Genomic DNA, 15,668 nt, shown 5'->3' on the forward strand with positions numbered 1-15,668 from the left:
CCCAGTACCTGATGGTACCCAGAGCTTTTCAAGGATCTATCTTTGGTCTCTTTTCTTCAATTTTCTGTTTGTCACTCTAAACGTACTGACTCACATTTCCTAATGGCTTAGTGGTTATTGCAGTAAACAGCTGAGTCATAAAAACCAGTAAGATCACAGATCCAATTCCTGGTTTGTGCTGAGTTAACTAATGCAGAAAATCAGACACTATTTGTCTTCATGATCATTACTGGCACTTTGTGTCGGTGGACATTAGGTGAACAGGAATGGGCTCGGCCAGTCTAGTGCATTGCCTAGTCCTAAATATGAAGAGTGACTACTTGGGTGATGCAGTAGATTAGATTCTGGCCTTTCGCTTCAGACATTTATTGTATCTAACATGTGCTGTGCCTGATCTGAGTGTAGTGGTAGCTGTTATCTACACCTGACACATACGGTCCATGACTTGGGGGTACTTGATGCAAATACTGAATGCCCAAAATAAAAAGTCTTTCATTTGCTAGAAGCGATATCCCTCATCTTGAATTCCAGGAGGAAGGAAACAAATAAAGAATGGCCATTTGTGCATCCGAAATGCTTGGTGTCTGTGGAACTGTAATTCAGCAAGGTGCTGAGGCCTTCAGGAGAAGAGGACGACGGGAGAAAATTGCCTTGAAAGGAAAGGAGAGGAAAGAAAAGTCCTGTGAAAGAATGAATTCCATTGGGGGAATAATTAAATGCCTCTTACTTTCAACAGAGTGATGATGTAGGGAAAAGAGCAAGCAAGTAGGACTGAATATTTGAAACTTAAGAGAAACAAAACGGGGGTGTAGCACTTATACAAAGACATGACAAGATTACAGATATTATTCATTGGTTTCACATATCAAGCGTGAGGTAGCCAAAGCAACCAAGGAAATCAATGCCATTCTGTCTCTTTATAATAGGCTCCTGGAATGATGTTGTGACAATGTCTCCCACATTGACATATGAGCCATGTTTTAGACTTTTTTTTACAACATTCCCCCCACTAGCGTCACCTACTATTCTGTAGGAGAGAGGACCATCATTTTCCAATCCTCCCTGGCTACGGGCATGATGCTGGAGGGCTATTAATGTATCATTTTTTAGAAAGGGAGAAAGTGATAGACTGAACAATTACAGGCCAGTCAGCCTAACCTCGGTGATGGGTGGATTATTGGAAAAAATTCTGAAGGACAATATTAAGTGTCATTTAGAAAGACACTACATTGGTTAGCGACAGTCAGCATGGATTTGTTAAGGGAAGATTGTGTCTAACTTGATTGAATTTTTTGAGGAGGTAATAAGGAGGGTTGATGAGGGTAGCGTGTTTGATGTAGTCTCCATGAATTTTAGCAAGGCTTTTGACAAGGTCCCACATGCAAACTTGTCAGAAAAGTAAAAGCCCACAGGATCCATAAAAGTGGCAAGTTGGATCCAAAATTGGTTCAGTGGCAGGAAGTAAAGGGTAATGGTCGATGGATGTTTTTGTGACTGTAACTGTTTTCAGTGGGGTTCCGCAGGGCTTAGTACTAGGTCTCTTGCTTTTCGTGGTATACGTTAATGATTTACACTTAAATGTAAGGGGCATTATTAAGAAATTTGCAGATGATACAAAAATTGGCAGTGTGGTTGATCATGAGGAAGAAAGCTGAAAACTGCAGGAAGGTATCAGTGGACTGGTCAGGTGGATCGAAAAGTGGCAAATGGAATTCAATCTGGAGATGTGTGAGGCAGTGCATTTGGAGAGGGCAAACAAGGCAAAGGAATGCACAAAAAATGGAAGGATACTAAGAAGGGTAGAGGAGCAGAAAGATTTAGAGTGCTTGTCCACAGATCCTGAAGTTAGGACAAGTAGATAAAGTGGTTAAGAATGCATACAGGATACTTCATTAGTCACGGCATAAAATATAAGAGCAGGGAGGTTATGCTAGAACCTTATAAAACACTAGTTAGGCCATATTTCTGGTCAGCACACCACAGGAAAGATGCGATCACACTGGAAAGTGTATAGAAGAGTTTTATGAAGATGCTGCCAGGTCTGGAAATTTTTAGTTACAAGGAAAGATTGGATTGGCCGGCATTGTTTTCTTTGGAACAGAAGTGGTTGAGGGGAGATTTAATTGAGGTGAATAAAATTGAATGGCCTTGATAGAAAAGGACCCTTTTCCCTTAGCAGAGAGGTCAATAACCAAGGGCCATAGAGTTAAAGTAATTGATAGAAGGATTAGAGGGATGTTGAGGAAAAATGTTTTCACCCAAAAGGTGGTGGAGGTCTGGAACTCACTGCCTGGAAGGGTGCTAAAGGCAAAAACCCTCATCTCATTTAAAAAGTACTTGGATAGTGACTTGAAGTGCCATAACCTACAAGGCTACAGACCAAGAGCTGGAAAGTGGGATTAGGCTGGCTATCTCTTCTTTGGCTGGTACTAAACCAATGGGTTGAATGGCTGCCGCCTGTGCCATAAATCTCTATGGTTCTCGCACAGATAAGACAAATCTACAAATCTTACTATTTCCCTTGTCAGAGTTCGGTAAAGAGGTGTCCAACCTATATTCGCTCCCTGATTTTCGCTCACCCTTTGATTTTCACTCTGAGGAATCCTATGTTTTATATTTGGCACATCATCCAAGACTCAGTTGACATCAGTATATGTGCTGATTTACTGGTACAATCTTCCTTCTGTCACTTGGTTACCTCCAAGTATCAGTGGACAGATCTTTCAAATGGTTCCACACCAAGCAGTACATTCCGCTGCCCGGTGTGTTACCAAGCCATACAGACCTGGAGTGTGTTATAGAGTCATAGAGTCGTACAGCATAGAAACAGGCCCTTCGGCCCACCGCGTCCATGCCAACCATATCTGGTGCAGTATTGAGCCATACAATCCAGGAACGTGTTGCCCAGTGTAACACTGCGCAATACAAACCATGAATGCACCACCTGTGTGCTACTGAAGCACAAAGGAGTGAGCTGTCCAATGTACTACCAAATCATAAAAGACAAGAGTACATTATCCACTGCAGTGCTCAGCTTCGATGACCAGGAATGTCACAGGCTCGATTGCTGGTCTCTGGAGGGTTAGCTGATCTTGTTCAGGCTGCAGCTGGTGTTACAATTGTGCTTAGTGCCAGTGGGTTACAGAGGAGTTAAAAGCAGCTGTGGATTCTGTCCCTGATCAATATCCAGTGACCTCTGGTGGAAAGTGTGTGTGGACATTGGGTGAGAACAGGATCAGGCTTGGCTGTGGTATATTATTGTGGTTAAATAGCCTGTGGAGACCCTCTGTTTAGGCTCACATGAAGAATGTTGAACAATTTCTGGGAGGTATTGCAGAGCTGCCAGTCTTTGTGGAACTGTACCTGGCCAGAGTCAGCATCTTCATGATGAGAGGGAGAAAATGGAAAATCAGGCATCCTGCCCAGATGAAAGTAAAGAATTATCTCATTTAAATGGAAAATTAAACCAGCTGAAAGTAAATCTTTATTTGCTGTAGTTCCTGTTCAAGTTACATATCAATAAATGTCAATCATTCAATCCAGTGCTCAAGGTGCTTGTTATTGATTTGCTATCCAAGAGCAGTTTGAGTTGCATGAGCTGCAAAGAACATACTTTTCCTATCGGTTAACCTGCTTACCAAAGACTATTATCTATGTATGCAGCAGAAGTATTTTGTTTAAGGGAACTGGGTGGTGTAGTCAATTTGACTCCAGTCTTTCACCTCTGGTACCTGTGTTCAAATCCAGCTGAAATTGGCAAGGCAAAAGTCTCCTCTGTTGGCTGGGCCTGCATGGAATGAATTTGCCCAGTTTTGAGAGTTTCAAGGCTGTGTAATTCACTTCCTGGGTTAATGGCTGAGGCAAAAACTATGTCAACATTCAAGATTAGATTGGATAGGTGAATGAAAGAAAGGGGTTGAAGGGCTGTTGAAACAGGGTGGATAAATGTGATTAGAACCATTTGCTCGTGTGGAGGGCAAATGCTTATACCGACTGGTCAGGCTGAGAGGCCTGTTGTAATTCCATATATTTCTAGTTCCAGTCCCAGTGAGTATACTTTCACGCTAATTCACAGTAAATTGGTTTCACTCAGAGGGTGGTATAGGAATGAGATTTCAGAATGGCTGGTATAGGTAGAATTGTTGCATTAAAGGACATTCCTGAAGTTGATGTATGTTTTTGGGCAGTGTCGAGGGGGCTTTACCTTGTAATATAACCTGTGCTATACCTGACCTTGAATGTGTTTAGTGGGGCTGTGTCCCAGCTGACACTGAGTACTTGAAATGGAAAATGTTCCGTCCCTCAGCACAGAAATTCCGCACCTTGCAAAGCACGAAGATTTATAATGCTTGTTATCATAAATGTCATGTTTAAAAACTCCTTTGCATACATTTTTGCCTATTTTTTGTTGTCCCTGTTTGAGAGGAACACTCACTGTGGAAAGTAATGAGTTTGCCACAGTGCTTTGTAGTGTCTTGGTGACCCCCTTCACCAGTCATTCTGTAGCTACACACCCATCTGCAGAACAGCACAGGGAGGAAACGAAATTTACCAGTTGGGGTAGTTCAAGTACACAGGATTAATTCTGCACAGTCTAACAGTAATACTGTAAAAAGAGTCAGTTATACATGAATCCATCACTAAGATTTCAGGAGTGATTTGAGAATAGGGTGTTCAAGGTAATGGTCTGAGGTCACTGGAGAGGAGATCAAACTGTTATCAGTGGGTTGTCTAAATCTAGTGGTGGGGTGTGAGAGAATTTAGCTCTTTACTGTTCTAGTGAGTGGTGGGACAAGCAAACCATTTATTTTATGTCCTAGCGTAAAGCATTTTATTTCTGTACCATGCTTTATTTCAAGATACAAAATGAATTGTTTGCTTATCCCACAGTCTTGCTCTTTGGTCTAATGGTGGGGCCACCTACACTGTGGTGTAGATTTTCTGGGAGAGTTAAGTCAGATTGACTATAGATGTGTTAGAGGGGGTGAGGTATTAGAGGAGGAGCAGCTGATGATCCCAATAAGTGTATTATCATGCCTTCCCTGGATCTAATTGAATTTATCAAAATATCAGTTAGGAAATCATGTGTATTCATTTTTTTCTTAATCTGAAAAATAGCATATTCAAACCTGTTCTAGTAGCATACAGGGTCGTGCACTCCTGGTTTGTATTGCTCAGTTTTTCACAGGGCAACACATTTCTAGTCTGTGTGGCTCAGTGTCCCACCAGAGAACACACTTCAGTCAGGACAGCGTAATCCTGTTCTATATTGTTTTGTACGGAGCCATTTGAAAGATCTATCCACTGAAACCCAAGTTTGAACACATTGCTTGTTATCAAACACAGTACGTCTGGATAAACTAATCCAAAGCAGTAAAAGTTGCAGCTGTTCCAGAGTTTTCTAACTGGAATGCAATAGTCAACATTTTACATTTGTGTTGCAGGATATTACGACGCACGTGCAAGGGTCCTGATCCGTCACATCACTTGGCTCTTACGAATTTCATTTGAAGAACTGGAGATCTTTGAGGAATCGTTGGTAGAGAGTCTGAAAGAACATAAAGAAAAAGAATCAGAGTAAGAGAAGAAACCAAACTTTTCACAATTCCAGTGTGTTCTGTAATAGAGAAATAACAGCCTGCACACTTCAACAGAGAAACACAGAGCTGTGAATAATCAGCCCTATTTTCAAACAACACCATTTACGAACTTGTGAATTTTGATTTATTTTCCCTCTAGGAGGGATTTGCAAATTTGCAAAATAAAGTGCATAAGTAAGCAAAGCATAAAACAAAATGCCATTAGCACAAAATGTATTCCTATTGTGACCCTGAGCACCATATCTGCCCTGGTCATTTGGGGATTGTGTTCTATTTGTTTGGCTCACAGTAGCTGCCGTACACACCAAGCTTGACAGGGTTTTGAAGGTGACTTGGTGCAGGGTGATTGCGAGATTCAGAGAAGAATTACAAGTAATTACATGCTTTGTCCAGTCAAGGAGTTTGGATGAGGGTTACAAAGCACTCGTGTTTTACAGTTGTATTTTATAATTCTCAAATGAGCATTGAAACTATATTGCTGTTTAAAAGTCCATGGAGTGTGTCTGCAGTTTTGTTTTGATTCTGCAAGAACTCCATTGTTCAGTTCATTAATTAGCATCACATACATTAAATCTTTGTTTAAGAGTGTATGTATGATGCTTCCAGCCACATCCAAACGGATGGCCTCGCTAAAACCATAACATCAAAGGTTGGAAGCTAGAAGAGGCCAGTGTACCCAATTACATAGAATTACATAGGATTTACAGCACAGAAACAAGCCATACAACTCAACTGGTCTATTCCAATGTTTATGCTCCTCATGAACCTCCTCCCACCTTACTTCATCTCAGTGTATGTGCCTATCCTTCTTTCTCCCTCATGTGTTTATCTAGCTTCCCCTTAAGGTGTCTATGCTGTTTGCCTCAACAGCTACTCCATGTGGTAGCAGATTCCACATTCTTGCCTATCTTTGGATAAAAAAGTTTCTCCTGAATTCCCTATTGGATTTATTGGTGACTATCTTACATTTATGCCCCTTAGTTTTGGACTCCCCACAAGTGGAAACATCTTCTCTAAATCTACCCTATCAAACTGCTCCATCATTGTAAAGGCCACAATTGGGTCAGTCCTCAGCCTTCTCTTTTCTAGAGAATAGAGCCCCAACCTATTTATTCAGTTTTTCCTGATAGTTACAACCTCTCAGTTCTGGTATCACCTTTGTAAATCACCTTCTCCAATGCTTCTATGTCCTTTTTGTAATATGGAGACCAGAACTGTGCACAGTACTCCAAGTGTGGTCTAACCAGTATTCTGTGCATGTTTAACATAACTTACCTGCTTTTCAATTCTATTCTTTTGAAATGTATTCCAGTGCTTTGTATTTTTTATGGCCTTGTTAACTTGCATTGCTACTTTTAATGATTTGTGGATGTGTACCCTGTAGATCCCTTTGCTCCTCTACCCCATTTTAAGCTCTTATTTCCAAGGCGTCTGTGACCTCCTTATTCCTACTCCCAAAATGTACCACTTCAAACTTATCTAAAAATTCATTTGCTATTTACACTCCCATCCTGCAAGTTTATTAACATTTTCTTGTTCTTTCTCAATATTAGCTGTACCCTCCAATTTATTGTCATCCACAAATTTTGAAATTGTACTTCTGATTCCAATCAGTGACAGTTTTAAAATTTTGGTGTAATTTCTCATCAAGCAGCATGAATCAGCTAACTAATGCTCTCTCCACACTGTCCAGCAATCAGAGCAATCAAGTTCAGCATGGGTATAACAGGCGCCCTTTCTACTAGAGCTCTTTTAAACTTTCTGGCTTTGGGGTCTGTATCTTTCAAATTTTCAAAGCTTTTGGGGAATGGGAAAATGGTAGGGAAATGGAGGATGAGGAAAGAGGGGGGAAGGATCATGATGGGGGGAATAGGATGAAAATTGATTATTTTTTTAATGGAGTACTCTGCATTTCTTGTCTATGAAGGTTTGTACTTTTTGTCTCTGGCTTTTCTGTAACCCTCACACTTTGAGAGATTATTCTTTTTGTTTGTATGAGGTGGGCTTGCAATTTTTTTCTGTTTGGTAGTTCATGGTTCTGCCTAGTCTAATGAGGCCCACTCACTGGTCTTGACATATGTATTGTACCCCCAGCTCCAAAAAAGTTGGATATCTCTAAAGTACAGGATGTGTTAGATTCAGAGTAAAGCTAATCAAAACTGACTCCTGAAACACATCCAGGTCCAATACACTGTTAGATGCCGAGTAAAGTTTCAGTTACTCTGTCATATTGGTGCAGCATAGGTTGGATGCAGGTTCCAGTCCAGCAATAATCATGTGATTAAATGGTGAACGGTTTCAGAGAATTAATAACGCAAAACCTTTCACAAATGTTTGCTATTTAGTGTGTATAAATTCTCCAACTACTGCACCAGTACAAGCTACGCACATGGCAAGTAACGGACATTTTAAACATAACATTTATAACAATAAACAGTATCTCATATTTTTCAAAGCTGATTCACCTGGCTCTGCCAGTGAATATTAACCTGTCTTCTCAGTGACTTGAAAATGTTTCACTTAATCTTGGCTCAATGTCACCAGTGTCTTTCTCAAATGAAATGTTGAGTTCTGAGGGTCTGCATGGCACAGGGGCCTAGAATCCCTTCCCTTTTTCTCAAGGACCAAGGGTCAGCCAAGCCCTGACTAGTGGGATGAAAGTCTTTCTTCTAAGTGAAATGAGTTTGGTGCAGTCTCAACCCACTTCTTTATGAGTGTGAGTCTAGAGAACAAAACAATCAATAATTGGCAATACCAGAAAGAACAAATCTATTCTGCACTATTAAAATCATGCTTTATTTATGATACAGCATAGTGCATTCTGTGTTCACTGGGTTCATACTTTACCTACCACTTCCATGTCTACATTGTGCTTTATTCCAGTGATATTTCAGCTGTTTTTCTCAAATAATCTCTACAGCCCACTTAGTTTTCTAAACACGTATCACATTTTAAATACAGTGGATTGAATGTAGGACTCGATAAGGAAGTGATTTCCCCAGCTGATGAGTTAGTACCAGAGAATCATAAAAAGGCTGAAGCAGCAGTCAGGCTGTTGTATCCAAACAGAAAGAAATTATCCAATACACAAATATTGTGACATTCGACTGATCACCTGCGTGGTTGTTTATTTGCTAACACCTTTTGGTACTCTAGGTAGCCACGTAATCAAAATTACACAGCATCATGCTGTCAGCCACTCTTAAATGAGAGAGCGTTGGGTGGAATAGGATCAGAAAATAATGTGACATTGCTTCATTTGCGATTGCTTATTTATAAAAACTCTTGACAATGTTGTGGAGCCCTGACTTAATCTTGTGTAGTAATGAAGCAATGTCGAGTAATAATGTTAAGCTTTGCTTTTTTTTTTAAAAGGCCTTTCAATTGAACCATTCATATGTAGATGTAAACAGATGAGACAGGCATATAGACTGCTTACTGTAGTTGTCGTCTTCCTCACTTGCTGAAAGAAGTTCAACCTCCTTGGATAAAGTTTCTCCTTCAATTTAAGGATGCGAGCATTAGAGGGGTGACAATCCCAGGCAGTGGAGGTACTCAGGTCAAAACCTCCCTGTACATGGATGACGTCGCCGTCTTCTGCTCGGATCCGCTGTTTGTGCGCAGACTGATGAGCATCTGCGACCAGTTCAAACTGGCCTCGGGAGCCAAAGTTAACCATGGCAAGAGCGAGGCCATGTTCTTTGGGAACTGGGCTGACCGATCATTTGTCCCCTTCACCGTCAGGTCTGACTACCTGAAGGTGCTGGGGATATGGTTCGGAAGGGCCAGGGCGTACACCAAAACCTGGGAGGAGCGAGTAGCCAAGGTACAACACAAGCTGAGAATGTGGGGGCAGCGATCTCTCTCCATTGTGGGTAAGAACCTGGTCATCAGGTGCGAGGCGCTCACGTTGTTGCTGTACGTGGTGCAGGTCTGGCCCATACCCCACTCCTGCGCTGTGGTGGTCACCCGAGCCATTTTCCGCTTCATCTGGGGATCCAAAATGGACCGGGTCCGGAGGGACACAATGTTCAAACCTCTGGATAAGGGTGGGAAAAATGTACCCAACGTGGCCCTCATCCTGATGACTACCTTTGTGTGCGGCTGCATCAAGCTGTGTGTAGACCTCCAGTACGCAAACTCCAAATGTCACTACGTGCTGAGGTTCTATCTGTCCCCGGTGTTGCGAAGGATGGGCCTGGTCACATTGCCGCGGAACGCTCCATGCAGTTGGACTGTGCCGTACCACCTATCCTTCGTGCAGCAGTTTCTGCAGGAAAACACCTTTGACCTCCAATCCATCAGGCAGTGGTCTGCACGCAATGTCCTCAAGGCCCTACGGGCAAAGGAGACAGTGGATCCTGTCGGATGGTTCCCCGAGCAGACTGCCAAAGTCATTTGACGGAATGCCTCATCACCAGCCCTCCCCATCAGATCCTTCCTGCACGCCCGAAGTCTCACCCCCTCCGCACAATGCCCCCGCGGTGGCTGTGGTGGGGAAGAGATGGTTGCCCACCTCCTTCTGGAATGTGTCTTTGCAAAGCAGGTGTGGAAAGAGATGCAGTGGTTTTTGTTGAGGTTCATCCCAAGCAGCTCTATAACACAGGAGTCTGTGCTCTGCGGGCTGTTTCCAGGGACGCACACCGAGACAAACATCAACTGCTGCTGGAGGACTATCAATTCGGTGAAAGCCGCCCTCTGGTCTGCCCGAAACTTGCTGGTCCTCCAGTGCAAAGAGTTGTCCACAACCGAATGTTGCAGACTGGCACATTCCAAGGTCCAGGACTACGTGCTGAGGGACGCACTAAAGCTTGGGGCAGCCACAGCAAAGGCTCAATGGGGAAAGACCACTGTGTAAGGTCCCCCCACCAAGCTGAACTGAGGGGCTGGATTCATGGGAAACCCCTCGAACTGTATTGGGAAATTTTTTGTTTGCTGTAAAATGTAAAAATGTACATGGCATGACAAATGAAATGGAAGGGTTGTGAGGCAACTCATGATTGTATTGAAGGAAACTGATCTCTCTTGCACTGTTTGTGTTTTTTACTGTTTGGTGCTGTTTGAAACTGTTTGGTAATGCATTTTTTACAGATTTTTATGAATAAAGTATATTTTGGCAATTAAAAAAAAGTTTCTCCTTCAATTGCCATCTCATTCTGATGGCAATGATGGATCTGATGTTTGAATTGATCATTACTTGGCCTCATTGTTGAATTTGAGGCCAGTGCCTCTTCATTTGGAAAAAAAGACCTTGAGTGATCTGATTTAAATTTATATGGTTATGAAAGGAATTGATCAAGCTGATACAGGCACATTATTCAATATCATGAAGAGTTCAAATCTCAGGGAATACAAATTTAAAAATGAGGACATTTGAAGTAAGAAGGGAAGTCAAACTTTTTCACTTAAAGGATAATATTGAGTTATGGAATAACTGATCAAGGAAAGGAGGACTCTGTCAATGGAGTCAAGAGACAATTAAATGTGTGTTTAGAAAATGAAGGAATTGAGGGATATAGTGACAAGGCAGGCTGATTTAATCTTTGGAAAAGGGGCAGGCTTGTTGGGTTCAATTGCATTCTGTTTCTGAAAATAAACCTTGTATTCATATGAAATAGCCTGAAATTATATGACCAAAATAGTGGCACAAAGTGAATTTTTTAGTATCTCCTTATCAACGATGGGAACATCTTTGATCAGGCGGTTGAACATCTTTAAAATGAAGTCACCAGACCTCTTCCAGTAATCTTTTATAAACAGGCTTGTTTAATAGATGGAGATAGTACTGGTTTTACTATCTATCAGTAATCTCACATTATAAAGGTGCCTGTAACTGAATTTATACTGATGACATTTTTCTTCTTAATTGCTGTTTCATAAGGATGATGCTCACTGTAAGTATTCAAATTTTTCTACACACATTTTAAATATTGAGCACTAGCTGAGAAATTTCTTAACTGTTTCCTTGCTTCACTAATTTACTTCTGTATATTGCACCTAACTCATTTCTCTCCAACATTTCCAGAGAATTTGAAATTTCTCGGAAAAAGAAAGATCGTAAAAAGAAATTGAAGAGATATTTCCTTATCGGACTTGCTACAGTGGGAGGCGGGACTGTGATAGGTAAGTTATCACTGCAACCAAGTTAGAGTGGGGGTAGGACTGTGATAGGTACGTTTTAACTTGAAACCAGATTACAGAACTGAGAGGTATGTTGTAACTAAAACCAGGTTATACTGGGAGATGGAACTATGATAGGTATGTTAAAACAAAAGCTGGTTATTGTGTCGTGATAGATGCATTACAACTGAAAGTACATTAAAAATCATGGAGCTGTGTCTACAAATTGAAATTGGAGATGCAGTAATTAATCTGAAAGTTGCTGCCGCTTAATGATAAAATCTTTCAGTCTGTATAATTAGAGTGACTGTCTCCTGTGGCTCATCTGAGTTGGTTTCACAGTAACATGTTTCAACTGGGTTGACAAGTGAAAGACAAATATAAACCTGATACCTGCTTTGAGAGCAGGTGCAAGTAGGCTGCACCAACTTCTGCTGCTTACTCACAGTACATTTTGCTCAAGCAGAGCAGAGGTTCCTTCAACTGATGCTGGCATTTTTGAATATTATAAAGGAGCCAACAGGACATTTAGTTCTTCACTAATATCAGGAGCTTGGACCATTGAGCAGGCTGCTCCTTGAGTGATTTTTTGAGTCTTAAGGGAACAGTCAGAAGATCTATGACTGAACGAACAGCTTATCATATGCTTGGTGGGGATCCTGTCCATTATCTGTATTCTCTTAATGAACTGCCACATGTAGCTTCATACAGAATTTAATTTAGTGACAGAAGAAAAAGTGACTGTTTAATATTTAGATTACCCTGAACTAATTGACTGAAAAATACTGTCGGGCTGAGAGTTCCCTCTAACTGTGCTCTGGACCCAACACTGGAATGACATAATCAAAATTGATGCAAGGTCAGAAATTGTCAACCAACTCAAACCAACAAAATCCAGCACTTAGAAATCTATATCTGTTAAAGTTAGCTCAACTTCTAGGTGAATGTTAGCATTTAATTATAGTGCAATTAAAAATATGATGAATGGATTGTGCCTTCATGTTTTTGTATCACCTGTGCATAAGTTGGTGAATTATCTATAAATAAGGCAATGGCTTATATATAAGATTTGATGCTGCTTCATGTATGGGAAAGTTCCCATATTCTTGTAGTGATTCAGTTAAAAGAAAGCTGCAGTTCTGAGCTCAGTAATGCAATGACATGAGTGCTCATTTTTTTGTGTGAAGCTGTTAATGCATTCTGATTGTTACCTACAGGCCTCACTGGTGGCCTGGCTGCTCCTTTGGTGGCAGCCGGAGCCGCAGCTATTGTAGGAACGGCAGGAGCAGCTGCAATTGGTTCCACAGCAGGAATTGCCATCATAGCATCTTTATTTGGGGCAGCAGGTGCAGGACTGACAGGTAGGCACTTTTTTTTGTCATACTTCTAAAAGTGAGGGATGTTAATGGAGAATGGAACACTCTTACAATTTGTTCACTTATTGTTGGGTTTAACGTGGCTGCATACAGAGTGGCACAGCTGTGATGCACTCCATGAGAAATTATCATCCTAAACTCTCACGTGAAGACTAAACAGACAGAACCAGCAGAAAACCATTCAGCCCATCATGTCTCTTTGATAGAGTAATCCAAAACTAATCCTACTGCCCTGCTTTCTCACCATAGCACTGCATCTGCCCTGGGGTGAGATATCAAGGATGAGAAAAGGCCATTCTGCCCATCGAAGCTCCTCCCTCCAGTATGCAAGCTCAACTGTCAATTCCCATTTCTCTAGTACCCTAATACACAAAAAGCACAGGGAAAGACCATCACACCCATCACTCAGAAAAGCATAGAAAAAATCTGGTATAATTTCAGGAAAAATTGGGAAATTTCTCCCCAACTCCCTAAGACAATCAGGCAAAGCTCCAGGTGATTATAGTAACTTATAAATCCTTCTGTTCCCAGCTAACTTACAACTTACCCTCTATAACTAGAACTGTCATCCTGTCTCAGAAATGTTGTTTAGCTTCCTCTTTGAAGGACTGAGGGAAATCCGTACTCACATTATACTTCAGTAATCTGTTCCAGAAGCTGATGGCTCTCTGAAAAGAAATACTTCCTACCTCTTTTCCTAAGGATTTATATTCATATCCCCTAGTCATACTGTCTCCGTGCTTCTCAAATAACCTATCCAACTGGTTGTAATCTAATCCCTTCGTCATTTTAAAAACCTCAAACTATCCACTTAATTCTGAATGGTCGTAAATAGTCCTAACTCTTGGAGTCTATGCTTACAACTGCGAGCCTTAAGTCTTGGTATCATCTTCTGCATCTTTTCAATCTCTCCCACCACATGCGGATTCAAAATGGGACATAATGCTCCAACTATGTCTGTACAAATGTCTTGTACAGCCAAAATAGTTTGATATTATACTCTCCCAGTAATACATCCTAAAACCCTATTAGGCTCCCAGTGGCCTTGTCACACTCTTTGAGCACCTTTAATAGTTTATCACTTATGTCTCTCTCTCTCTCTCGATCCTTAATGTTTTGTGGGTGCTTCTGCATTGTACGAACATGCCTGGTGTTTCACAAATTCGCCAGTTGTAACATCAGCTGAGTTTTGATTCTCCTTAATACTCAGTGGATTATTCCAAGTCTTTCTCATTCTTCAAATACTCTTCCTAATACCTGTTTTAAATTTAATATTTTGCTCTTGCTCCTACTTTTCCAGTTTAATTTGAAGTAATAATTTGAGTTTACCTTATCAGTACATTTAATATTCATGTTGAGGTTCCCTTTTACCTGACCTATTTGTAGACTGTACAATTTGAGCTTCAGTACTCTTCCCTCAGTACCATTACTTTTCTTTGCAGCCTCACTAGTGTACAGTTCTGGTTACAATGCTACAAGATTCCAAGTGAGGTCTGTATAGTCACTGTAGAAATCAACATTCCTTATGTAGACTTGTATTTTTCTGGCTGTGTATCCCAGCTTTCCATTTGTTTTCTTACTGCTTCACCACATTGTCCAGGCATTGAAAGTGATCAGTCTACTATTGCTCTCAGACTTCTTTCCAAGTCTCCTACTAGTTCAATCACAACTGATTTTCTCAACTGATATGCAATACTTTACATTTATCACTGAATGTAAGAGCCAGCCCCTTAAGGAAAGAAGAGAAACACAGAAAAATGTAATCCAAGAAAGCACTCTAATTTCATTTTTAAACAGTGCCCCTGCTGCTTGAGTGCCAAATATTCATTTCATATCCTGACTATCTTTGTGCCCTTTTTGAATGAGATTGCCAACTTAGTGCCAGTTTGTACCAAATTAGGGTTAGATTTGTGCTGTGACCAACAGCAACTAGGAACTGCAGCAGAGGCTGCCCAAACTGTTTTTACGTTGGACTGGTAAAGTCAGTGGTAAGAGGGGTTTTGATTCTATCGCTCCAAGTGCTGAAAGGATAGTGTGAGAACCCACAGCGTCACCTTGTCCCAAGTCAGCATGCTTTATATAAAGACTGGTGGGTTATGAACTTGTGTGATTGGGTCCAAGACATTCTGACACTTGTTCCCATTTGTGTTGTTTGGGTGAATTTAGTCACCCCTAATTCAGCAACGGTATTGAGCACCATTTGGGAATGAGGAGTCAGAGACGAGCAAGAAGAGAAAAAGAGTTGAGGGGGTTGGAACCAAAGTGAGCTGATCTCATTTTTGCCTTGTTGAACAGAGAACAACATGAGGAGCAATGATGAAGGCTGCTGGTTAGGGGAAGGCATTTCCAAGAGCATCCTCAAAAGTTTTAATTTCTGGCAATTTATTGCTGTTTTAAAATTTACCAAAATGAAATTAAATATGTTCTTAAGTAAATTTAAACCTTTGTGATATGCACTGGCCCAAAATCGCTTTCTGCAAAAGCCAACTGGTACTGGCGTTGCTTTTATGTTAGCGTAGAATTGAGGAAAAGAGCAGCATGCTCAATAAGTGTGTCTATATTTTCATTCACA

The 15,668-nt window shown here is 41.1% G+C and overlaps 1 protein-coding gene across 3 annotated transcripts in view; it reads left to right on the forward strand.

Annotated features, from left to right (window-relative positions):
• Window positions 1–15,668, forward strand: part of tmco4 (transmembrane and coiled-coil domains 4) — a 92,598-nt gene that overhangs the window by 21,596 nt on the left and 55,334 nt on the right. For all 3 annotated transcript variants that reach the window (XM_068017331.1, XM_068017329.1, XM_068017330.1), the window contains exons 5-7: window positions 5,445–5,577; window positions 11,626–11,723; window positions 12,938–13,081. In XM_068017331.1, the coding sequence (XP_067873432.1) occupies window positions 5,445–5,577; window positions 11,626–11,723; window positions 12,938–13,081 (375 nt within the window). The remainder of the gene's footprint in view (window positions 1–5,444; window positions 5,578–11,625; window positions 11,724–12,937; window positions 13,082–15,668) is intronic.

This window comes from Heterodontus francisci, chromosome 37, assembly GCF_036365525.1.
Source record: "Heterodontus francisci isolate sHetFra1 chromosome 37, sHetFra1.hap1, whole genome shotgun sequence".
In the NCBI taxonomy this organism is placed as follows: Eukaryota; Metazoa; Chordata; class Chondrichthyes; order Heterodontiformes; family Heterodontidae; genus Heterodontus; species Heterodontus francisci.